Source organism: Dendropsophus ebraccatus, chromosome 15 (genome assembly GCF_027789765.1).
Source record: "Dendropsophus ebraccatus isolate aDenEbr1 chromosome 15, aDenEbr1.pat, whole genome shotgun sequence".
NCBI classification, from domain to species: domain Eukaryota; kingdom Metazoa; phylum Chordata; class Amphibia; order Anura; family Hylidae; genus Dendropsophus; species Dendropsophus ebraccatus.
This window is the reverse complement of record NC_091468.1, coordinates 28,931,111-28,958,467: the sequence shown is the minus strand read 5'-3', so window position 1 is coordinate 28,958,467 and position 27,357 is coordinate 28,931,111. Positions and strand designations below refer to the sequence as shown.

At 44.1% G+C, this 27,357-nt stretch overlaps 1 protein-coding gene across 2 annotated transcripts in view; it reads right to left on the bottom strand.

Moving 5' to 3' along the window:
- Positions 1-9,121: 9,121 nt before the first annotated feature.
- Positions 9,122-27,357, bottom strand: part of NTPCR (nucleoside-triphosphatase, cancer-related) — a 28,275-nt gene continuing 10,039 nt past the window's right edge. Inside the window, exons 2-6 of one of the 2 annotated variants that reach the window (XM_069955075.1) lie at positions 17,513-17,672; positions 15,781-15,880; positions 14,184-14,393; positions 14,030-14,087; positions 9,122-9,529 (exon numbers count right to left, since the gene is read on the bottom strand). In XM_069955075.1, the coding sequence (XP_069811176.1) occupies positions 9,513-9,529; positions 14,030-14,087; positions 14,184-14,393; positions 15,781-15,880; positions 17,513-17,672 (545 nt within the window). In that variant the 3' untranslated portion in view covers positions 9,122-9,512. The remainder of the gene's footprint in view (positions 9,530-14,029; positions 14,088-14,183; positions 14,394-15,780; positions 15,881-17,512; positions 17,673-27,357) is intronic. The other variant, XM_069955074.1, reaches the window with a different exon arrangement.

Genomic DNA, 27,357 nt, shown 5'->3' with positions numbered 1-27,357 from the left:
AGGGCTGGTGCAGCAGCCTCCATTCTACACCTTTCACCAGTATAGTCAGGGCTGGTGCAGCCTCCATTCTACACCATTCACCAGTATAGTCAGGGGTGGTGCAGCCTCCATTCTACACCATTCACCAGTATAGTCAGAGCTGGTGCAGCCTCCATTCTACAGCATTCACCAGCATAGTCAGGGCTGGTGCAGCCTCCATTCTACAGCATTCACCAGTATAGTCAGGGCTGGTGCAGCAGCCTTCATTCTACACCAATCACCAGTATAGTCAGGGCTGGTGCAGCAGCCTCCATTCTACACCATTCACCAGTATAGTCAGGGCTGGTGCAGCAGCCTCCATTATACACCATTCACCAGTATAGTCAGGGCTGGTGCAGCCTCCATTCTCCACCATTCACCAGTATAGTCAGGACTGGTGCAGCCTTCATTCTACACCATTCACCAGTATAGTCAGGACTGGTGCAGCCTCCATTCTACACCATTCACCAGTATAGTCAGGGCTGGTGCAGCCTCCTTTCTACACCATTCACCAGTATAGTCAGGGCTGGTGCAGCCTCCATTCTACACCATTCACCAATATAGTCAGGGCTGGTGCAGCCTCCTTTCTACACCATTCACCAGTATAGTCAGGACTGGTGCAGCCTCCATTCTACACCATTCACCAGTATAGTCAGAGCTGGTGCAGCCTCCATTCTACACCATTCACCAGTATAGTCAGGGCTGTTGTAGCAGCCTTCATTCTACACCATTCACCAGTATAGTCAGGGCTGGTGCAGCAGCCTCAATTCTACACCATTCACCAGAATAGTCAGGACTGGTGAGGCAGCCTCCATTCTACACCATTCACCAGTATAGTCAGGGCTGGTGCAGCCTCCATTCTACACCATTCACCAGTATAGTCAGGGCTGGTGGTGCAGCCTCCATTCTACACCCTTCACCAGTATAGTCAGGGCTGGTGCAGCCTCCATTCAACACCATTCACCAGCATAGTCAGGACTGGTGCAGCAGCCTCCATTCTACACCATTCACCAGTATAGTCAGGACTGGTGCAGCAGCCTTTATTCTACACCCTTCACCAGTATAGTCAGGGCTGGTGCAGCCTCCATTCTACACCATTCACCAGTATAGTCAGGGCTGGTGCAGCCTCCATTCTACACCATTCACCAGCATAGTCAGGACTGGTGCAGCAGCCTCCATTCTACACTATTCACCAGTATAGTCAGGACTGGTGCAGCAGCCTCCATTCTACACCATTCACCAGCATAGTCAGGGCTGGTGCAGCCTCCATTCTACACCATTCACCAGTATAGTCAGGGCTGGTGCAGCCTCCATTCTACACCATTCACCAGCATAGTCAGGACTGGTGCAGCAGCCTCCATTCTACACTATTCACCAGTATAGTCAGGACTGGTGCAGCAGCCTCCATTCTACACCAATCACCAGTATAGTCAGGGCTGGTGCAGCCTCCATTCTACACCAATCACCAGTATAGTCAGGGCTGGTGCAGCAGCCTCTGTTTTACACCATTCACCAGTATAGTCAGGTCTGGTGCAGCCTCCATTCTATACCATTCACCAGTATAGTCAGGGCTGGTGCAGCCTCCATTCTACACCATTCACCAGTATAGTCAGAGCTGGTGCAGCAGCCTTTATATTACACCATTCACTAGTATAGTCAGGACTGGTGCAGCCTCCATTCTACACCATTCACCAGTATAGTCAGGGCTGGTGCAGCAGCCTCCATTCTACACCATTCACCAGTATAGTCAGGGCTGGTGCAGCAGCCTCCATTCTACACCATTCACCAGTATAGTCAGGGCTGGTGCAGCAGCCTCCATTCTACACCATTCACCAGCATAGTCAGGGCTGGTGCAGCCTCCATTCTACACCATTCACCAGCATAGTCAGGGCTGGTGCAGCAGCCTCCATTCTACTCCATTCACCAGTATGGTCAGGGCTGGTGCAGCCTCCATTCTACACCATTCACCAGTATAGTCAGAGCTGGTGCAGCCTCCATTCTACACCTTTCACCAGTATAGTCAGGGCTGGTGCAGCAGCCTCCATTCTACACCATTCACCAGTATAGTCAAGGCTGGTGCAGCAGCCTCCATTCTACACCATTCACCAGTATAGTCAGGGCTGGTGCAGCAGCCTCCATTCTACACCATTCACCAGTATAGTCAGGGCTGGTGCAGCCTCCATTCTACACCATTCACCAGTATAGTCAGGGCTGGTGCAGCAGCCTCCATTCTACACCATTCACCAGCATAGTCAGGGCTGGTGCAGCCTCCATTCTACACCATTCACCAGCATAGTCAGGGCTGGTGCAGCCTCCATTCTACACCATTCACCAGCATAGTCAGGGCTGGTGCAGCAGCCTCCATTCTACTCCATTCACCAGTATGGTCAGGGCTGGTGCAGCCTCCATTCTACACCATTCACCAGTATAGTCAGAGCTGGTGCAGCCTCCATTCTACACCTTTCACCAGTATAGTCAGGGCTGGTGCAGCAGCCTCCATTCTACACCATTCACCAGTATAGTCAAGGCTGGTGCAGCAGCCTCCATTCTACACCATTCACCAGTATAGTCAGGGCTGGTGCAGCCTCCATTCTACACCATTCACCAGTATAGTCAGGGCTGGTGCAGCAGCCTCCATTCTACACCATTCACCAGCATAGTCAGGGCTGGTGCAGCCTCCATTCTACACCATTCACCAGTATAGTCAGGGCTGGTGCAGCCTCCATTCTACACCATTCACCAGTATAGTCAGGGCTGGTGCAGCAGCCTCCATTCTACACCATTCACCAGTATAGTCAGGGCTGGTGCAGCCTTCATTCTACACCATTCACCAGTATAGTCAGGGCTGGTGCAGCCTCCATTCTACACCATTCACCAGTATAGTCAGGGCTGGAGCAGCAGCCTCCATTCTACACCATTCACCAGTATAGTCAGGGCTGGTGCAGCAGCCTCCATTCTACACCATTCACCAGTATAGTCAGGGCTGGTGCAGCCTTCATTCTACACCATTCACCAGTATAGTCAGAGCTGGTGCAGCCTCCATTCTACACCATTCACTAGTATAGTCAGGGCTGGTGCAGCAGCCTCCATTCTACACCATTCACCAGTATAGTCAAGGCTGGTGCAGCAGCCTCCATTCTACACCATTCACCAGTATAGTCAGGGCTGGTGCAGCAGCCTCCATTCTACACCATTCATCAGCATAGTCAGGGCTGGTGCAGCCTCCATTCTACACCATTCACCAGTACAGTCAGGGCTGGTGCAGCCTCCATTCTACACCATTCACCAGTATAGTCAGAGCTGGTGCAGCCTCCATTCTACACCATTCACCAGTATAGTCAGGGCTGGTGCAGCAGCCTCCATTCTACACCATTCACCAGCATAGTCAGAGCTGGTGCAGCCTCCATTCTACACCATTCACCAGTATAGTCAGGGCTGGTGCAGCAGCCTCCATTCTACACCATTCACCAGCATAGTCAGGACTGGTGCAGCCTCCATTCTACACCATTCACCAGTATAGTCAGGGCTGGTGCAGCCTCCATTCTACACCATTCACCAGTATAGTCAGAGCTGGTGCAGCAGCCTTTATATTACACCATTCACCAGTATAGTCAGGGCTGGTGCAGCAGCCTCCATTCTACACCATTCACTAGTATAGTCAGGGCTGGTGCAGCAGCCTCCATTCTACACCATTCACCAGCATAGTCAGGGCTGGTGCAGCAGCCTCCATTCTACACCATTCACCAGTATAGTCAGGACTGGTGCAGCAGCCTTCATTCTACACCATTCACCAGTATAGTCAGGGCTGGTGGTGGAACCTACATATATAGTTATGATATATTGTTTATGTTAGATGGAGATTTCTGAGGCTCAGATTCACCAGCTCCTCTCAGTAAATCCCAGGTGGGGCATGCGGGTGGGAATGTACAGATACACCTGCCTTTATAAATCACCCCCATAATGCTGTAGATTTCTGATTGATTTCAATACTTTTTGTATAGGGATGATATCCAAGGTGAATTCATACATAACTTATGTGATTTGTGCTGCATATTTGTGAGAAATTCACATGCAAAAAATTCTGATGCCAGTGGAAGCTAATGAAAATCCACGGCAGATTTCACACAGCTAAATGTATTGCATTAAATGTCATGCTGCTTTTCTATATAACATAAGATGCTATTCTCACCTATCCATGCTCCTCCAGCGGGTATCCTGGTCCCCAACAGAATGCTGCCGTGGCCACCATTTCAGGGATGGACCGCCTCCTCAGCCAATCAGACTGAGACGGGACAGTGATGCAGACAGTAATTGGATGTGCGGGCTAACATGGTCGAGACGGGTCAAGCTCAGAAGTGGGGGTGGTATCGGTCAGCAGGGGACTTGGAGACACTGGGAGAGTGTGGCGAGGTAAGATTAACATGGTTAATATGTTATAGATAAGGGATGCGTTATATGAAGAGTTTTAAAGTGTTAGAGTACTCCTTTAACTTAAATTAACACAATTAACACACCCTAAGGGGTTCAACTGCTGGGGGTCAGATTAATCCTGGAAGGTGAAGCAAAGTGTATTATATAGCCAGGATCCTGCTGCCTGATCAAATGGACACAATGACAGCACCCCAGAAATCTTCTTGGGCTAAACTCAGGGCAACTGCAAGGGGTTAATGTGGTTAGATACAGAGTTGAGGAGTCGGTAAGCCACAGCTCTGGCTCCTGAATTTTATCAGGACCGACTCCGACTCCTGCTCCTTCATATATGAACAGTATAGTGGTATTATCCAGTCACTGTATGGTAATAATGGTAATGGTCAAGGTATGACGGTACTATTTGTCCTGTATATACAGATAGTATTGGTAAAATATGTGTTTACAAGCGTCCACTCCTGGCTGTCCACCTGCCAAGGATTTGGAGTGTTCTGCCTATGACGTGTATTGACTGAACCCTGCCAATCACTGGTGGGGGGGCTGAGTTGTTGTGCATGAATATTGCAAACACAACTGGGCAAGCTTATTCAGTAGCCCACAGTGTTAAACAGCAAATAAAAAAATCATATATGTAGCACTTACAAAAAAGGCAATACAGCAACTTAAAGTGTCACAGTTGTTTAATTTTTTTTACAGAAATCAATAGTACAGACGATTTTAAGAAACTTTGTAATTGGGTTTATTAGCCGAAAAATCATAAAAAAGCAGTTTGAACTTCTCCCCCCATCTTGATGGTTGTCTATGGAGAGGGAAGGGGTGGAGGGAGATGAGGCACCAAAATAGGACAACAAAGAGTTAATTTACAGCTACATCACAGGGCTATCTTCTCTGAAGACAGCACTGACCACTCTGACCTCTGAATAAGCTTTCACACAGCTCCCACTGTGTAATCCCTTGTTCTCTGCTGGCGACTAATCTCCCTCCTCCCCCCCTCCCCTCTCCATAGAAAAGACAGGGCACAACTGATGTAAACAAGATGTGATTTTCTAATAATAGACAGTGTATGAGTGAGAGGAGGAAGGGGGGACCTGGGAAATGTCTTTTTGAATGCAGATAATGGCATATTTGCCTAATAAACCCAATTACAAAGTTTCTTAACCCCTTAAAGACCGGGCTAATTTTGTTTTTGCGTTTTCGTTTTTCCCTCCTTGTGTATATAAGGCCATAGCAGTTAAATTTTTACACCTACGGACCCACATGAGCCCTTATTTTATGTGTCACTAATTGTTCTTTGCAATGACAGGCTGAATTTTTGCATAAAATATGCTGCGAAAGCAGTAAAAAATTATATGCACGGTGAAATTGAAGAGAAAAATGCAATTTTTTTTTCTTTGGGGGGGCTTTGTTTTTACGCCATGTGTCCTATGGAAAAACTGACATGTTATATATGTTCCTCAAGTCGGTACAATTAAAACGATATGCAACTTGTATAACTTTTATATTAACTGATGGCTCGTAAAAAATAAAACCTTTTACAGAAAATAAACATTCCTTAAAATCGCTCTATTCCCATGCTTATAGTGCTTTTATTCTTTGGTCTATGGGGCTGTGTGAGGTGTCATTTTTTGCGCCATGATCTGTACTTTCTATCGGTTCCTTGATTGCACATATGCGACTTTTTGATCGCTTTTTATTACAATTTTTCTAGATTTGATGCGACCAAAAATGCGCAACTTTGCACTTTGGAATTGTTTTGCGCTTACACCGTTTACCGTGAGGGATCATGAATTAAATAAATTAATATTTTGGGCGAATACGCACCCGGCGATACCAAACATGTTTGTTTATTTATTTTATTTTTATTTATAACATGGGAAAAGGGGGGCGATTTGGACTTTTATTAGGGGAGGGGGTTATTTATTAATAAAAACACTTTATTCTTTTTTTACAGGGGGACTTCTATATACAAAGCACTGATTTCCCATTGAGATCAATGCTGTGTATATAACAGATGGATCGGTGCTCTATTATAATGGTCTGCTGCAGACCATCTGAATAGATTGCCGAGCCGGGATCAGCGTCATTCCGACGCTGAGCCCCGGCCGGCTCATTGCAACAGATCTCCCCTCTAGACACCAGGGACAGGGGGCACATATACTATACAAATGCAGCTGTCAGTTTTGACAGCTGCATTTGAATAGTTAATTAGCCGGCTGCGGTGGCTAATACCCGCGGTCCCTGGCTGCACACAGCAACTGGGAACTGAGGGCTGCAGAGAGGGCTTACGCCGGGAGCCCTCTCTGAGCTCCTTAATGGCAGCATGAGTTATACCCATCATGCGTCGTTAAGGGGTTAAAATCGCCTGGACTATTGATTTCTGCACAAAACAAAACATGACAGTGACTCTTTAAGGCCATATTACACAGACAGATTTATATGACATCTCAATCTTTCCTTTATGACCTGTTCTCTGTTTATAATCTGTTCCTGGCTTTGGCTTCAATGATCTGTTAGATAAATCGCTCTGTGTAATACGGCCTTTACTCAGATTCCCTGTCACCAGGTTTACATTGTCATAGCAACAATCTGGTTAGTCTCTTTGTCATCCGTGCTTTGTTTGACTTGAAAAGAAAAAATCTAAATGTTTATCAAACCATTAAATAAAATAATAAATTTATATATAAATATTAATTTTACAAAATCTTTGAACCTTAATGGGAACTGTCACTTTCACACAACTTCTGACAGATCATAGAGAATTCAGAAACTGAGATCTGACAGCAACCATAGGTACAGAACTTTAACGTTTATTTCATCATCAAGAGCGTGCACGCACCATTTCCACCACACCTAGTCTTTGTCATTGTTTGTAATTTGGCATCATACTCTTCGTGATCAAATAAATGCTTGATGTTTTACACTGGACGCTTCTAGATCGATGCTGGATTGTTGACCCCCTGGAATGCTTCCTAATGTCCTGATTGACGGTCAGGACAGCCAGTGGGAAAAGGACTCTAGATGATGTCCTAGAGACTTGTCCATCGGTTGGGGTCATTATTATATCATAGCCTATTCCAGCATCAAAATATAGACATTTTTGTTAATATTTAAAGCGACTCTGTACCCACAATCTGACCCCCCCCCCAAACCACTTGTACCTTCGGATAGCTGCTTTTAATCCAAGATCTGTCCTGTGGTCTGTTTGGCAGGTGATGCAGTCATTGTGCTAAAAAACAACTTTTAAACTGGCAGCCCTGTGCCCTACGGGAGGGGCCTAGATTGTGTATGCATTAGACTGGCACAACCTCTCTGTCCTTCCTCCCCACCCTCTTTATCATTAGGAATGCTCCAGGCAGATTGCCCACCTGTTTAGCCCGGAACATGGGCTGGATCGTTAAGGACCTGTGTAAATGTTCAGCATGGAGAAAATGTTCCAGTGGCATTCCTAATGATGAAGAGGGTGGGGAGGAGTGGTGGTGCAAAGTTGGGGCACAGATACTCCCGTAGGGCACAGGGTTGTAAGTTTAAAATTTTTTTGGAACAATAACTGCATCACCTGCCAAACTGACCACAGGACAGATTTTGGATTAAAAGCAGCTATCCGAAGGTACAAGTGGTTGGGGGGTGGGGGCAGATTGTGGGTACAGAGTCGCTTTAAATGAGGCTCAAGTTTTCAGGCTCTTGCTGGTTTGGCATCTTCTGCTCCTGAGCTGGATCACTGGCTATACCGCTGCAGGTCCAGCTTGGTCTGAGCATGGGGCTGTATGTCTTCTGTCCAGACAATTAAATTGGCACTGTGTTGATTTAGATTTTGAAACTTAAAACCAGAGTATGTAAAATAAAGCAAGTTTGCAATTTACATGAATTTTTTTTGTTCTCATGCTTTATAACAAAGCTATACATATTTGTATCCAGGTCCAGTCTCCACAAGGCAGCTATATAACAAATCTATATTGGTCTCCAAGTCCCGTCTCCTGAAGGCTTTAAGGGGTATTCCACTCAAACACAACTTTTGATACGTTGCTGCCTATGCTGGGACTAATAATTCATTCCATAAATGTTATTATCCATTTAGTCTCTTTTTCCCAGTTCTCAGCTGGTGCTTTCTGCGGAAGACACAGAAATCTGTATGTGAGGCTTTCTTTCTGTCCCCCTCCCTTCTAAGATGGCTGATGTAAACAAGTCCCTGGCAAGCTTCATCTGCAACACTGTAGCTTCTCTGTAATGCAGGAAGGGTTATTCTGAGGTCAAGGTTCAGATATTAAGATCAACCATCCCAGCATTACAAAGAAGCTACAATGTTGCAGATAAAGCCAGTCAGGGACAGAAAGCAGCAGCTGAGAATTGGGAGGAGACTAAACAGATAATAAGTATGGTCAGGAAGATTTGTTTGAGTGGAATACTTATTTAAAAAACATTGTTAACAATTCTAATTCAGAATTGAATGTGTAATATTTCCGATGCATTTGCAGTTAGGCCAATAAAAGTAATTACGATGATTTTGGGTTTTATTTGCCATTTTAAACTCACTGCTTTTTTTTTGGGGGGGGGGGGGGGAACATTACTGCATATATAAGTCTTATATATATTTTTTATGTTTTCATTGCAACCTTGAATTAACTTCAGATAGATTTTTATAAATTTTATGATAAAGGCTTGAAGAAATAACCAGACCTTGTAACAGTTAGGGGGCATTCACATGGTCATGTGTGGTCTGTAAATACAGACTGTGTGCAGCGGAATGTTCAGAGTTCCCAGAGTTGCATCATTATGATGCCGTGTGCAGTACTGTTAAGATTTAAACTGATTCAGCGCTCCCAGCATCATAATAATGCATAAAGCCGGGAGGTCCATGAATCTGGTCCGTAACACATCTTCTGTATATACGGACCATGCACGGAACATGTGAATACCCCTTTATGTAGTATTAGTTTATTATTGGTTTAATATAAAGTGTCAATCAATGACAATAACTTGCTAATGAATCGACCACTTTCAACCTTTAATGATTTTCTGCAATGCAGCAGTCTTGTACGGCTTTCACTATTTCATGCAGTATTTCATCTCTATTTTCTCTTGTAACCTAAAATACAAAGTTTAAGAATAACAAGACAAAGAAACTCAAAGTAGGTATTAGCGTATTATAATATTTAAGGTATGTTAATAGGAAAATAACACTAAACACTAAAATAACCATCACTGTAAAAAAAAATAAATAAAAAAAAAAATTATATATATATATATACTTGAAGATATATTGTGTTTATGTTCTCTCAAAAAGGTTGGATAAAAGTGTCAAGTAAGAGCAGTGGATAATCAGTTGGTCAATCCCATACATTGTAGGCATATCAATCCACTACACTATTAAAAGAGATCAAGGTTTCATATACCCGCTAAGATGTATGTCATACTCACTCCCTCTCTTCACCCAGTGTCCCTGACCCAGGTGCTATTCTGCTGTCTGGTTCTTTGAACAGAATGCTCAAGATGGATCCTAATTCCTGCCCCTGCCCTTTATGGTCAGCAAAATCATCCATCAATAGTCTGTAAGGCCGTATTACGCTACCCGAGCCACGCTGTGAGTGCTGATCTTTCTCACTATTACATGATTCAAAGATCATTCCGCCAAGGGTAATCGGCTGTTGGCCACACATCTTTTTGCATAAATAGGGGACGTGTGGCCCACAGATTATTTTTTGACAGGTCAGATTTAAGCGATCAGCTGACGATTGCGTGTTTGCTGTAGAAATATATATACGAAGTTGAGTCATTTTATGACAACCAGCTAATATGCAGAGTATCAGCCATGTTCAGCACAGACAACAGCATCTGGTGCCCTGCAGTCTGCAGCATATACCACAGCTGGAGAGTGCATTGAGGAGGATCCATATGGCAAACGTGACAAACAAGTTAGTACCACTGATGCTTGGTTGGGTTCAAGTCTGAAAAATTAGAGGGCCAGGGTAGTACTTGAAAGTCTTGGTCATGTTCTTCCAACCAATGTTGGACATTTCTAGCTATGTGACATGTTGCATTGTCTTGCTGGAAGATCCCATCAGCCCCTGAGAAGACGATCTACATCCAGTGACTCACAGGGGGCATCTTCTCTGATCAGTGTCAATATTAATATTATGAGAAGCCCCCACATAGTATCAGGTCCCTATGTACAGTCCCAATATAGTATAAGACCCCAATGTGCAGTCCCCATCTACTTTAGCCCCCCACTGGGCAACAGTCTCTATATGGTATAGCCCCCCATGTTGCAGCTCACATATAGTATAGGCCCCCCTGTGCAGCAGCCCCCATATAGTAAAGCCCCCCATGTGCAGCATCCACATACAGTAAAGCCATCCCATGCAGCATCTACATATAGTAAAAGGTCTTTCCTGTGCAGCATTCCTATAAAGTAAATGTGCCCTCCTGTACACCATCCTCATATAGAATAGGATCCCACATTTAAATAGGCGTCTCTGTTGTGCAGCCCCCATTAGGCTAATGCGTATGGGCAGAGGGAAGATAGAAGAGTGCCATAGATGCTATAGCCCTAGAATGGATTTTGGCATTTAATCTGGCAATGCTGGTACATAGCCTTCTTTTGGAGGGAAGTTACGGATTTACTTTCCAAGATTATAGCTAGAAGCATTCCCCTGGATCCCCTGGTGTGTTTCTTCAGTGTCATATCAGAAGACGATTGGACACCCCATGAGAGAATTTTTATGAGAGAGACATTGTTTCTAGCTAGGAAGGTAATAACCCCCTTGTAGATGGATTCCCACCCTCCAACATTATCCCAGTGGGGGAAAAAAAAGTTAAAAGGGTACTCCAAGCTGGGGTCATTTTCAGTGTTCGGTCACTTACCTCCCCGGTTCCAGCGCCAGGTCCCGGATCGCGCTGCCCCGTTCTCTCATCTGGCTGCCGCTTACTGGTCTGAGCTGCGGCTTAAGAAAAGGCAGCTCAGCCATTCAGCGGTCGTAGCAGAATCCCGCCTCAGCCGCTGAATGGCTGAGCTGCCTTGAGACATCACAAGCAGGAAGCGGCAGCCGGATGGGAGAACGAGGCGGTGCGATCCGGGACCTGGCACTGGAATCGGGGAGGCAAGTGACCGGCGCCTTCTATATCCACCCCTCCCCAGAGGTACACTGAAAATGACCCCAGCCCGGAGTACCTCTTTAACACTATAGTTCCTTATGAAAATGTGATTTATAAGAACAGGGTCCCCCCAAGAAGTTCGTCAAAGTGTGGGGTACTTGGTGTAGGCACCCTCTCTCCACGTATATAGTCCATGGATATATGTCACAGAGAGACTCTATTCTTGCTAGTTTACAACCTTGAATGACCTGCAATAGGCCTTTAGAGACAGTTACTCATTTTTAATATGGACAATGGTATTAAATCAGTCTTGCAAAGTGTGCTGATTAGAGCTGAGCGAACCTCGAGCATGCTCGAGTCCATCCGAACCTGATTGTTTGGCATTTGATTAGCGGGGGCTTCTGAAGTTGGATAAAGCCCTAAGAGTACTATTACACGGAACGATAAATCGGCCCAATTCGGCCAGTTGCCGCTCCATGTAATAAATGCAATGATCTGATCGTTGATATAGGTTTGGACCTATTTTCGTCAGGCGCCGACCGCGCACCGCTACATGTAATAGCGTTGCGCGGCCGGCGACTGACGATATACATTACCTATCCGCGTTCCAGGGCTGCTGCTGTGGTCTTCTTCTCCCCGGGTCCCGCTCGCTCTGGCTTCAGAGTGGCCTGTCAGCTGACAGGCCACCCGGCCAATCTGAGGCCGCGGCGGTCCCGGCCTGTGACTGGCTGAGCTGCCTGTCAGCTGACAGGCCACTCTGAAGTTAGAGCAAGCGGGACCCGAGGAGAAGAAGACCGCAGCAGCAGCCCTGGAACGTGGATAGGTAATATATGTACTTTAAACAAGGGCTGCAAGGACATCGGATGTCCCTGCAGCCCTTGTTTAACGATTACACTGGCCAACAAATTTTCAAAAGTTGTTTGGTTCAGAAATAAAATTATCCATTTCTTAATGATTTTTATGTGCTGAATTCAAATATCACAAGGAAAAATGTTAATTGGCTCTAGTTTCTATGATACAGAAGAGTTCTCATGTTATTGTTTTGTGAATTGTATAGAACACAGTATAATAGCCTACATATTTATTACTTCTGCAATCATAAGGAAGCACGTTTACTTTTCATAAACTTTTGAAATATATTCATAGGAAACTTCGTTCTATATGAACTCAACTACAATTTACAGGCATATCCAAGAATTGTTACAAATTAATTATGTTTATTGAACTCTGGAATCTAGGTCCTTATTCCATACTTCTCGGTGCATTTACACGTCTTTTGTATTCATACATGGGATTGTCTCTGATAAGGCCTAGTTTACATACATGCATCCATCCGTCGGCGTTTCCCTCCGGCGCATTAGAGAATCATCAGAGGGAAACGCATCTCTGAACTGATCCCATTGTTTTCAATGGGACAGTTCGGATGATCCGTTCTACAACTGATGCCGCCGGACAGACAGACCGCACGTCAAAACGCTACATGCAGCTTTCTGACGTACGGACAGCTCAGCTATCTGGCACTGCCTTCAGTAAAGTGAATGGAGCGCCGGAGGCATGTCGTGCACAGACGCATGCATTATGCTTCCTCCGGCTTTTGCCTCCGGGCTCCATAGAGATGTCTCTGTCCGGGAAACGGATGCAACTAATATATGTAAACTAGAACTAACTGTCCAACAGTAATCTGCAAGCATTGATGGGATCCATAAAGGCTAGGTTCACACTGCGTTTTTGCAATCTGTTTTTTTCATCCGTTTTGTGTGCATCCATTTTGATCCATTTTCCATTGACTTCCATTATAAAAAAAAAAAAACGGATCAAAACAGATCAGTTTTTTTTGACGGACACAAAAAACGTAGCTGACACTACTTTTGTGTCCGTTTAAAAAAACTGATCCGTTTTTTGTGTTTTTTTTTTTTAATGGAAGTAAATGGAAAAACGGATCAAAAAGGATGCACACAAATGCATCGTTTTTTTTGCAAAAAACGGATGAAAAAAAACGGATTGCAAAAATCCCTGATACCTTTTTTCCATATTGGTCATTCTAAGATGATGCAATATACCAGTTGATGATGCAATACTGATGATGCAAACTTTTCCTAGTACTGTATCACAGGCTGTGAGAAATATAGAAAGTACGCTGCAAAAACTTGTTGTGTTCCACCCCTGCCTGGGTCTTTGGTGCTAATGATGCTTCTTTTTACCAGTATCCACTTATGTTGTTTTATGTGATTCTCTTTGCACAAGTACTACCCAGCAAACAAAAAAATCTGTAAGCGTTTTTTTTTTTTTTTCATTCTGGTTAAGGTAATAAGAAACTGCCCATAATCTTAATTCTTGCAACACATCAATTTCTAGTTTCTCCATTAAAACTGTGTCATGTTGCATGATAATGTGGAACCCGCCATTCATGGAAATTAATGGGGTCAGATGGTTTCCTTAAACTGCTGGGTCACAGTTGCTCCTTGTGGGTTGTAAAATGACCTCATTCACTTACATGAGCAATGGTGCCACACGATCACAGCAGCAGGAAAGGCTAATTTTGGCCACATGACCTGTGTCAAGACGAGAAATCTCAGTGTAGTGTAGTAGTAACAATGTCAATTAGTATTTTTTTTTTTTTTACATTCAATATATCAAAATTTACCTACATTAAACAGTTTAACATCCTGACGACATCTTACTTCTTCAACAAATGGTAGAGGTCTGCCTCTCGATACTGGCAAAGTACCAAACACCACAATGGATGGGTTATCCAAGATCTTATCCACGGCTGAAATAAATGGTTTGCTAAATAGCTCCATTTTTCCAATTTCATCAATAACACACACAGATCTCTGCAGTGTATTTGTAGTTGTCCTCTGTCCAAAAAAAACAAACATACATATATAAAATGTTGAAAACTGCTCACAATCAATATAAATAAATGACAACCGTCGTTGACTAGTCAGTGTGGGTAAAACTTAGCTTTTAATTAGTTTAGATAAAAAGAGAAATTCATATAAAGTGAATCAAACATACAGCTCCACAGCCGTGGCTGTTATATGCAAAAGGGCCAACCAGAGTGTGTGTAAAAAATAAAGACACTAGGCCCTGTTCTGCCCCAGCCTGCAACTCTGAGGACCACCTAGTCTGGGTGTCCCCTTGGCCAGGCGGGGTTTACCTTACGTATTCCAGGAGGATGATAAGTTAGTAACACTGGGGGGGGCATTTATGAAGACCGGCGTACAAGTACGTCAGTCTTATGTTAGGCCAGCCCTTTTTCGCCCGGCAGGATTCAATAAGAGGCGAACGCTTCCAGCAGGTATAGATTTTGATCATGATAAGGGTAAATCATGATAAATGCGGTGTGGAAGCCTCCTCCCCGTCTCGTCACGCCCCTTCAACCCGCCCATCGGGCGAGCGGGGCGTACAGCAGGCATACGCCAGGGAGAAGGAGGGAATCTGCACCTTCTCCCTGGTGTACGCCTTGGACGAATGCTTCATAAATGTCCCCCATAGTGTACAGTGTCAGATGCGTGGTTAAAAAAATTTATATGTAGCCTGTTTAGTGTTCACTAGAGCAGTGGACGATGTATAACTAGAAAAAAGGTAGCTTGGGGTCTGTTCTGTCAGAGTATTCCAAAGTGAAAGCGAGATTTGTTTTCCTACTGAAGGACTTCTTTCAGGGCCTGGGCTTTTCCAGGACCCATCTGTGAAACCTTATGTTCAAAGACTATCTTTATTTCTACAGGACCTAGCCATGTCGGGCTAGAGTTGTAAGCAGTGAAGTCCAGGTAAGCGGGAAACCCTATCCACGCTGGGTGGCTATCTTCTTCAGACTCTGACAACTGTGACAGGTAAAAACTCAGCAGCTAGGTAAGCACAACTGAAGCTGAAAACTGCTAGGTTTCCTCCAACCCCCCCCCCCCCCCGGCTTGTTTTACCCACTCTAGTTGGGGCCTGGATTCCTGGATCTAGTGTCACTCTGTGCCCACCAACAGCAATAGGCAAATTTTCATACCCTGCAGGCAGTCCACTGTCACCACCACTAGTCAATCTAAGTCTAAAGTCTAGTGCGGAGATGAAGGGGCAGAGTGCGCACTGCTGAGCACTTCTTCCACTTTTGTTCTAGCCCAGACCCCCGCTGATAAAAACTTTTGACATGCTGCTACGCCATGTTAGAAGTTTGTTTAAATTATAGGTACCCTTTAAAAATATTCTGTTATACAAATTACAATTGAAGATATTAAAAAAAAAAAAACTTACAAAATGGTCCATAAGAGGGAGCACTAATCGTTCAAATGAATTGATATCCACAACATACTGTCCAACTCTGTATTTACAATTCTCATTTTTTGCACCAGAACTGAAAGGAAGAAAAAAAAAAAAAAAAAAACACTGAAGAAATAATATATATCATGATCTACTGTATGCAATTTTCACTCTCCAAAAAGAAAACATACTTCAGCAGTTTTTGTAGCATTTCTCCAATATGGTGTATTTTGGTACATTATAGATAAGTGCAGCTCGAGCATGCTCAAGTCCAATCGTCTAGCGATTTAATATTGGTATGGGACTCATCTCTATAGTACATACATTTTGGTTTGCATTTCCGGACTGCATGACTCAGCAACTATTTAAAGCGTAACTGTCATATTTTTTTTTATTGCAGAAATCAGTAGTATAAGCGATTTTAAGAAACTCAAGAAACTCTGTAATAGGTTTTATCAGCCAAAAAAGCCTCCTTCTGTACTCAAGAAACAATCTCCCAGCCCCCCCCCCCCCTGACTTCTTATCTGTGCATTATCCGGCAAACACGTCTTCATTACAGAGAAGCCAGTGAAGACGAGCTCTGCTCTCTCCATTCTGTGCCTATGAAGGGGAGAGGGGCCGAGGGAGATGACGGAGCAGGAAGAGGTGACATGAAGGTCAGCTGTTTGTAGACTGTCTGGGCACCTAAAACGCTGGATTCAGGGGTCAAAAAGGTCAGTGCTTATCTATGAACTTACTGAGAGAAGATTGCAGGGTGTTGTGCTTTGCAAGACTGCTCGGTGCTCAGTCACTCCTAACAGCTCCTCCCCTCTCCATAGCCCCATAATGGACACAGAAATCCTGCTTCTTCTGAAGTGAGGGGGGAGGCTGGGAGATTGCTTTTTCAGTCCAGAAGGAAACTCTTTTGGTTTATAAAACCTATTACAGAGTTTCTTAAAATCACTTGTACTATTGATATTTAATGTTTTAAAAAAAAATGACCCTGAAATGACAGTTACACTTTAAGCCTGCCTCCAGCAGGCTGAAGCAATTAAGTACCGAAATGGTGGAACGATACAGTACATAGAAATTGCATCGCTCCTATAAGCAATGACGTTATTGCACATAGAAGTCCCCTAAGGGGACTACAAAAGTGTTAAGAAAAATAACTATAGTTAAAACTATTATAGGATGGATATAGTTAAAGTTTAAATGACCTCCCTTTTCTTATACAAATTCCAGAACCAAATATTTATATGCACATCCCAGATCCCTAAATGTACAAATCCCAGAGCCAAATATACACATACCTGTGCAGTCAGTTTCCTGGGCTGCATGAACAACTCTTTATGCAGCCCAGCGACTAGATTTTACAAGTTGTGTTAAGGTACCACAAACGAGTGCCAATTTCACTAATAGGCACTCGTTTGCGGCCCCTGTGGCCAAAGGCCAAGAAATCTGTGTGTGTAAAAGGACAATTTCCTGTATATTCTAAAGATTGTGCTCTTTTTTAAATCCGGCGGTGCTAGTGCACATTTCTTGCTTATATTCCTGCATACGTATAACACAACCTTAGGCTACATTCACATGTCCGTAGGGCTGTCCGTATTCATTGGTGACTAGTGATCCAGGAAAATACCATTTTTAGTCTGAAGTCTGGATTCAATATATAGAGGTTATAAAATAAAGATATTACTACAACTACTAATAGTGGGTAATGAAGCTACTATGTCTATACTTTTCATACCTAATTCTTGCCAACTTTCCTCGATTTCCCGACATTGTAACAACATCGAATCCTACTCTTCTGTGCTCCTGCTTAACTTCTTCTGTATAAAATCCATCAACATTAAGCTTAGATGTCAACACTTCAGAGGCTTTTTGAATTAAAGTTGTTTTTCCAATACCTTTGACGAAAATAAAATAAAAAAAATGATACCCTTATTTACAGATATCTGACATCAGAAAACACATTCTCACATCTGTTCCATCTCAGAGAAATCTTTGTTTTAATTGAAAGAAATAAGGGGGGGGGGGGGAAACAATGTAATTGCTGAAAAAATACAAACGCTTTGATGCAAATCATTCAATAGGCAAATAAAAACTTTCAATGATCACTCCCAGGTGGTGCTGCAAATTCTTAGATCCAATAGGACAGGGATATGGAACCTTATTTCTGCCAAAGGCCATTTGGATATTTATAACCTCATTCACAGGCCTGATATCACCTTGCCGAATTCCTACTACTTTATTATGTTGGCGCTTGCTAAATCTATATTAGAGGGGTTCCCTGGGGAGCAGAGGACAGCTAAAACCTTCTCCTTCCCTAAACACACTTTCAGAGATTTCAGGAGGGGGCAGGTGCATATCCTGCAATACCCAAATTGCAGGATATTGCAGGTGCAATACCCAATTTATATCATTTCACACACACATTTCTATTTCCAACGACCTTGTAGAGGGGCTACAGAGTGGAAGTTCTATAAATTACACATGATATTAAACTGGGTAAAATAATCACCACAGAGGAGGATAATATTGTATTACAGAAGGATTTAGAGAAGCTGGAGGCTTGGGCAGAGAAACAGTAAATTATGTATAAGGCTGGGTTCACACTACATATATTTTAGTCAGTATTGTGGTCCTCATATTGCAACCAAAACCAGGAGTGGATTGAAAACACAGAAAGGCTCTGTCCACACAATGATGAAATTGAGTGGATGGCCGCCATTTAATGGCAAATATTTGCTGTTATTTTAAAACGGCTGTTATATTGAAATAATGGCAGTTATTTACTGTTATATGGCGGCCATCCACTCAATTTCAGCATTGTGTGAACAGATCCTTTCTGTGTTTTTAATCCACTCCTGGGTTTGGTTGCAATATGAGGTCCACAATACTGACTGAAAAATACTTAGTGTGAACCCAGCCTCATATAGATAAATGTAAGGTTATGCACTTGGCCCATTGCAATATCAAGTACAGTTATCCGTTAAATAATAAAACGCTGCGTAACACTGCTTCCGAAAAGGACTCAGGGGTATTGGTGAAAAGTAAAACTTGACTTAAGTGATCAGTGCCAGGCAGCGGCTGCCCGGGCTAATATCATGGGATGCACCAAAAGAGGCAGAGATGCTAAATATCATGGTGTTTTTACACAGACAGATTTATCTAATAGATTATTGAAGCCAAAGCCAGAAATTGATTTCAAAATAGGAGACATCTCAGTCTTTCCTTTATGACCTGTTCTTTGTTTATAGTCTGTTCCTGGCTTTGGCTTCAATAATCTGTCAGATAAATCGCTCTGTGGAAACACACCCAAGAACATAGTGTCATCTTTATATAAAACATTAGTCGAACACCAACAAAGAATATTGTGCACAGCACCGGACACTTGTATATAAGACCATAGGAGGAGATTTATGAAGGCTGCAGCCGGGGTGTACACCATGGAGAAGGCACAGGTTCGCCTTTTCTCCTTGGCCTAGGCTTGCCGTATCCCCTGCCTGCTTGCAGGCGCAAATGATGATACAAATCTACACCTGTATATGAGAAGGACATGGCTGAAACGGAGCGGGGAGACGAGGGTCATTGAGGGAATGGGTTACGGTACCAAGACAGATCATCAGACAAACTTTAGAAAAAAAGACGTCTCAGCAGCGATCTGATCAAAATTAGAGATGAGCGAACTGCTCGGACTTTTGGTCCGAAAGCAGTTCGCTCTCTCATCATGTCTTTCATCCCGGCCGCATAGTTGCGATCCCGCGAATATGCGGCCAGGATATTCCAGGGAATCGCTGTTGAATTCCCTAGCATATCCTGGCCGCATATTCGCGGGATCGCAACTATCCGGCCGGGATCAAAGGCATGATAATAGAGCGCTGATGCCGTTGGACCAAAAGTCAGACGGTCCGCTCATCCCTAATCGAAATGTACAAATATATGAATGAACAGTACAGAGATGTTTTTAGTGATCTCCTTACACATAGGCCTGTAACCATGACAAGGGGGCATCTGCTATGTCTGAAGAAGGTTTCATCATCAGCACAGACGTAGATTCTTAACTGTAAAAGCAGTGAGACCATGGAACTCTGCCACATCATGTTGTCATGGCTGATTTATTAAATAAGTTCAAGGGAGGCCTAGATTATTTTCTTTAAAAATATAATGTTACTTGTTAAGGGCACATAACTTAAGCCCATAACTGTGATAGGAAGGAATTTTTCTCCCTGTAATGGGGCAATAAGAGTCTGCCTCATGAGGGTTTTGCCTTCTTTTGGATGAACTTGATGGACCTGAAATTACAACTAATATCATAAAATAACCACTGCAGTCATATGCGGAATCATATATTTAACCTTAGATTACATATACATAGTTACATAATGTGGACAAAACCTGCACCTACCTTTCTACACCAAGGACATTCTGATGTTTCATGCATCCCCATTTTATTTAAAAATTCAGGAGAATAATAACTTCTATGTTATTTATGTGCCTCATTCAAAGACCCTTTCAATGTTCATCCAAATAGTTTCACAGCCCTCATAACAAATAACTCATAGATCCCATTCCCATGGCTGTGGAGTCGGAGTCGGAGTCGGAGCTAGTTTTGGCTGAAGTCGGACTTGGAAAAAATGTACCGTCTCAGACTCCAGTTTTAAAAAAATCTTTAAAAAAATTTAGAATTGAGTTTTGATATGAATTTTATAAGTTTTGCTCATCCGTATATATTATGAGCAACATTCTAATAGGACACTGGCCGTATTAGATAAGGGTGGTCGGGGAAAAGTTGTCGGTCACTATTTGGCAGTTTGTTTCTAAGCTGGAAGAGTCCATTGTGTGTGGGGGAGATCTGTGCTGTTCTCTTCCTGGATGCTAGATGACTGTATATGAGCAGCAGTGTAATATGGAGATATCCTGTGTAATATAGAGTAGGAGGAGAAGACATAAGTAGTGTAGCAGTAACCTCTGTCCTCAGTGTGGTGTTTTCTCTCTGGGAGAAGATTGTGTGTTTTTCTTCAGTGTTCTATGGCTGCAGCAGTGTGTGTGTGTGTGTGTGTATAAGTGTGTAAGCTATGGCTGCAGCTGTGTGCGTGCGCTCTATGGCTGCAGCAGGCTGTGTGTATGTGTCATGGATGCAGCAGGCTGTGTGTATGTGTGCCATCGCTGCAGCAGGCTTTGTGTGTGTGTTTGCTAATGCTGCAGCAGGATATGTGTGTGTGTGTGTGTGTGTGTGTATGCTATGACTGCAGCTGTGTGTGTGTGTATGTATGTATGCTACGGCTGCAGCAGCCTGTGTGTGTGTGTGTGTGTTTGCTAATGCTGCAGCAGGATCTGTGTGTGTGTGTGTGTATATGCTATGGCTGCAGCAGCGTGTGTGTTTGCTAATGCTGCAACAGGATGTGTGTGTGTGTGTGTGTGTGTGTGTGTGTGCCCCCACAGTGACCCCTCTATATCACTATGTGTGACCCCCCTGTATATCACTATGGCTGACCTCTATATTAAAGGGATCTGGCATTGTTAGCAGTGTTTCTGTGTGTATGGTGAATATTAGTTAGAAACATAGAAGATTGTTAGCAGGAAAAGACCACCTGCTCCATCTAGTCTAGTTGTGAGTAGTTCAGGACATGGAGGCTGGAGACTGGCTCCATCCACTGCACACACAGGAGAAGCTGCTTTATATCTTTCCTTTATTCCCTCAGAAGTCGCCCCAGGATCATGTAGGACATTAGGGAGAAGCTGCTGAGCCAGTGTGATAAATAAGTCCCCTGGTAAATGACCAGACATTTATGAAGGAGCAGGAGTCAGAGTCGGAGTTGTGGCTCACCGACTCTACAGCCCTGTCAGTTCCGATCACCCTCCTTACAATTTTTTACTATTAAAGGGGTTATCCAGCTCTACAAAAACATGGCCACTTTTCCCCCTACTGTTGTCTCCAGGTCAGGTGTGGTTTGCAATTAAGCTCCATTTACTTCAATGGAACTGAGTTTCAAAACCCCAACCAAACTGGAGACAACAGTAGGGGGAAAGTGGCCATATTTTTGTAGCACTGGATAACCCCTTTAAAGGGGTTGTCCAGCCAGGAACCCTGTTTGCAGAAGGCCCGAGGAAGGGGTGAGTGAAAAAATAACATTACACTAACCTACCTGGCTTTCGCGCTGGTGCCCGTATTCCACTGCTCCGGGGTTCTGAGATGTGATGTGGCAGGCCCGCTCAGCCATTCAGCAGTTGTAGTGGTATTCCACTTCTGCAACTGAGCAGGTCTGCTACACCACATCCCACAACCGGCAAGCAGTCGCACACCAGGGACTGATGCAACCAAGTACAGGAAAAAAATGTGTAATTATTAAAGGAGTTGTCTGGCCATGACCTCTTTTTGCAGAAAGCACAGGAAGTGAGTAAAAAAAAATAAAAAATAAAAATACACTTACCTCACTTACCATTCGGTGGCAGAAGAGGGACATTACTACAGCCACTGAATGGCTGAGTGTGGCTGCTACATTGTCCTGGCTGGACAACCCCTTTAACCCCTTCGTGCTGCAGCTAGTTTGGGCCTTAAAGGGGTTGTCCGGCGATAAAAAATTATTCACAGAATAACACACATTACAAAGTTATACAACTTTGTAATGTATGTTATGTCTGTGAATGGCCCCCTTCCCCGTGTTTCCCCCCCACCCACGCTAGACCCGGAAGTGTGGTGCATTATACTCACCGCATATCGTGTCGTCCACGGTCTCCGATCGTCAGCAGTGACGTCTTCTTCGGGAGCTTGGCGGATCTTCCCGAGTGCCGGCCACCCTCTGCAGCGTCATCCGAAGCTCAGCCGCGATTGGCTGAGCATAACTGTGCTCAGCCAATCGCGGCTGAGCGGCTGATGACGCGGCCACGTCATCAGCTGCTCAGCCGCGATTGGCTGAGCACAGTTATGCTCAGCCAATCGCGGCTGAGCTTCGGATGACGCTGCAGAGGGCGGCCGGCACTCGGGAAGATCCGCTGGCCTCCCGAAGAAGACGTCACTGCTGACGATCGGAGACCGTGGTCGGCACGCGACAGGTAATGTATAGCGCACCACACTTCCGGGTACACGGGTGGGGGTGGTGGGACACGGGGAAGGGGGCCATTCACAGACATAACATACATTACAAAGTTGTATAACTTTGTAATGTGTGTTATTCTGTGAATAATTTTTTTATCGCCGGACAACCCCTTTAATGACCAGGCTAATTTTTCAAAATCTGACCTGTCTCACTTTATGCTCTTATAGCTCAGTGATGCTTTAACGTATGCTAGCGATTCTGAGATAGTTTTTTCGTCACATATGGCACTTTATGTTTGTGGCAAAATTTGGTCACTACTTTGTGTGTTTTTTGTGAAAAACATCAAAATATCATGAAAATTTAAAAAAATTAGCATTTTATGAACTTTGAAATTCTCTGCTTCTAAAAAAAGAAAGTCGTGGCACATAAATTAGTTACTAAGTCACATTACCAATATGTCTTCTTTATTCTGGCATAATTTGGTAAACATATTTTACTTTTTTAGGGTGTTACAGGGCTTAGAAATTCATCAGCAAATTATCACATTTTCGTGAAAGTTTCCAAAACTGATTTTTTTAGGGACCAGTTCTTTTTTTAAATGGATTTAGAAGTCTGGTATCCTGAAAACCCCCATAAGTGACCCCATTTTGGAAACTACACACCTTAAAGAATTAATCTAGGGGTATAATGAGCATTTTAACCTTACAGGGGCTGGAGGAAAGTATTCACAATTAGGCAGTAAAAAAATGGAAAATTAAAATTTTCCAATAATATATTAAAGTTTCTCATTTTCAAAAGGAAAATGAGAGAAAAAGCACCCCAAAAATTGTAACGCAGGTTCTCTTGAGTACAACGGTACCCCATATTTGGGCGTAAACCACTGTATGGGCACACAGCAGGGCTCAGAAGGAAGGGAGCGCCAATTAGCTTTTCCAATGCAGATTTTGCTGAAGAAATTTCTGAGCGCCAGGTGCGTTTGCAGAGCCCCTGTAGTGTTAGCAGAGAGAAAAACCCCCATAAGTCATCCCATTTTGGAAAGTGCACCCCTCAAAGAATTCATCTTGGTGTGAGGTGAGCATTTTGACCCCACAGGCATTACAGGAAAGTATTCAAAAGAAGACAGTAAAAATGAAAAACTCAAAATTCTTCCAATAATATGTTCGTTTAGTTTGAAATTTCTCAATTTCACGAGGAACAAGAGAAAAAAAGTACCCCAAAATTTGTAACGCAGGTTCTCTTGAGTACAACGGTACCCCATATGTGGGTGTAAACCACTGTATGGGCACACAGCAGGGCTCAGAAGGAAGGGCGCACCAATTAGCTTTTCCAATGCAGATTTTGCTGAAGAAGTTTCTGAGCGCCAGGTGCGTTTGCAGTAGGGCTGGGCGATAATGGCCTAAATCAATATCGCGGTTTATCGTACATGTAGCCGCGGTAACGATAAATTGAACGATAATTATGACACGCCCCTTTTAAAAGCCACGCCCCTTTTGAAAACCCCATTTTCCGATGGTAATACAAACGTGGATTTACTCCATATAACAATGTGCAGCAAACTTCACAAGTAATACACAATATTTTGGTGTCTCCTATGCCATTTTCAAGTGGCACTTGAAAATGGCATAGGAGATGCCAAAACGTTTTATATTACTTGTGAAGTTTGCTGCACATTGTTATATGGAATAAATTCATGGTGTAAAGTGAGACTGGCTCAGTCGCCCCCGGCAACCAATCAGATTCCACCTCTCATTTTCCAAAGAGTCTGTGAGGAATGAAAGTTGGAATCTGATTGGTTGCTAGGGGCAATTGAGCCAGTTTCACATTACACCATGTTTGATAAATCTCTCCCTGTCTGTGTGTGTGTGTGTATATATGTGTGTATATATATATATATATATATATATATATATATATATATATATATATTATATATATATATATTTATATTATATATTTATATATACATACATACATATAGACAGGAGATAGATGATAGATGTAATGATATTCCAAAGGATCGCCCACAGCACTCCAGTTCGTGTATCAGAATACGTGATTTATTGTAACATAATAGTGCACCCTGTATCATCACTATCAGAAGTAGTGCTGCTCAGAGATTCAAAATACTTAGATGTAATGATAGATAGATAGATAGATAGATAGATAGATAGATAGATAGGTAGATAGATAGGTAGATAGATAGGAGATAGATAGGAGATAGATAGATGATAGGAGATAGATAGATAGATAGATAGATAGATAGATAGATAGATAGATAGATAATAGATAGATAGAAGTCCTATCTATCTATCTATCATCTATCTATCTATCTATCTAATATCTGCCCCCAGTCACTGTCACAAGCTGTTCTGGACCGCCCCTCTCCCGCACATACAGTTGGGGTCAGGTATAGGTCAGCACCTCCTTGCTCCCCCGGGCACCGCTCTCTCTCCCGCACAGGAATCCTCTGCCCCCGTCACTCAGTGCTATAGCACATATATCTGCCGGCAGCGTCCCGGGCAGATCGTCACACACGGCTGCTTTCAGCACTGCCAAAAGATAAGGAGGCGTCGAGGATTCCTGTGGGGGAGAGAGTGCGGTGCCTGGTGGGGGGAGGATGTGCCGACATATACCTGACCCCTGCAGCCACTTTATGTACGGGATAGGGGAGGCAGGGCACACCGTGCAGCTTCCAGAGCCGCCCGGAAGCAGCAGCAGCGCTGAGCACACAGCACGCCTGTGCGCAGCCTGTCACATCTCGTCTTCCTCCTCAGGAAGATTAACAGAGGGGAGCAGAGCATGCGGCCACAGGGTGAGGAGGAGGAGGGAGGGGGGAAATACCGCAGATACCGTCCTGGCAGAGTTGAGGTCGGTTAACCGACGCCAGAGACGGTATCGGTATTTTGACGGTATACCGCCCAGCCCTAGTTTGCAGTGCCCCTGTAGTGTCAGCAGAGAGAAAAACCCCCCATAAGTCACCCCATTTTGGAAAGTGCACCCCTCAAAGACTTCATCTTGGTGTGAGGTGAGCATTTTGACCCCACAGGTATTACAGGAAAGTACTTAAAAGACAGTAAAAATGAAAAACTCGAATTCTTCCAATAATATGTTTGTTTAGTTTGAAATTTCTCAATTTCACGAGGAACAAGAGAAAAAAAGTACCCCAAAATTTGTAATGCAGGTTTTCCTGAGTACAATGGTACCCCATATGTGGGCATAAACCACTGCATGGGCACACAGGAGGGCTCAGAAGGGAAGGAGCGCCAATTAGCTTTTTCAATGCAGATTTTGCTGAAGAAGTTTCCGAGCGCCAGGTGCGTTTGCAGTGCCCCTGTAGTGCCAGCAGAGTAAAATCTCCCAATAAGTCACTCCATTTTGGAAAGTGCACCCCTCAAAGAATTCATTTTGGGGTGTGGTGACCATTTTTACCCCACAGGTATTAGAGGAAAGTATTCAAAAGTAGACAGTAAAAATGAAAAACTCAAATTTTTCCAATAATATGTTGGTTTAGTTTGAAATTTCTCGATTTGACGAGGAACAGGAGAGAAAATGTACCCCAAAATCTGTAACTCAGGTTCTCCTGAGTAAAACGGTACCCCATATGAGGGCATAAACCACTGTATGGGCACACAGCAGGGCTCAGAAGGGAAGGAGCGCCAATTTGCTGGAGCAAAACCGCAGCTAGTAATGGTTATTAGAATAGCGCAGTTACTAAAATAAAATTAAAAAAATGAGATTACAGGTAATGTGGGGTGGTTACGGGCAACCTGAGGTAGTTACAGGTAATCTGGGGTGGTTACGGACAACATGGGGTGGTCACGGGCAACCTACTGTGGTTACGGCAACCTGGGGTGGTTACGGGCAACCTGCAGTGCTTACAGACAATCTGGGGTGGTTACGGGCAACGTGGGGTGGTTACGGGCAACGTGGGGTGGTTACGGATAAACTGAAGTGCTTATAGGTAATCTCGGGTGGGTACCTGTAATCTGGCATGGTTACCGCAATCTGGAGAGGGTCATTGGCAATGTGGGGTGGTCAGAGGCAACATGCAGTGGTCAGAGGCAACCTGCGGTGGTCGGAGGAAACCTGCGGTGGTCAGAGGCAACCTGCGGTGGTCAGAGGCAACCTGCGGTGGTCAGAGGCGACGTGGGGTGGTCAGAGGCAACGTGGGGTGGTTACAGGCAACGTGGGCTGGTTACGGGCAACCTGCTGTGCTTACAGACAATCAGGGGTGGTTACGGGCAACGTGGGGTGGTTACGGGCAACCTGCAGTGTTTACAGACAATCTGGGGTGGATACGGGCAACTTGGGGTGGTTACGGATAAACTGAAGTTCTTATAGGCTATCTGGGGTGGATACCTGTAATCTGGCATGGGCACCGCAATCTGGAGGGGGTCATTGGCAATTTGGGGTGGTCAGAGGCAACGTGGCGTGGTCAGAGGCAACGTGGCGTGGTCAGAGGCAACGTGGCGTGGTCAGAGGCAACGTGGCGTGGTCAGAGGCAACGTGGCGTGGTCAGAGGCAACGTGGCGTGGTCAGAGGCAACGTGCGG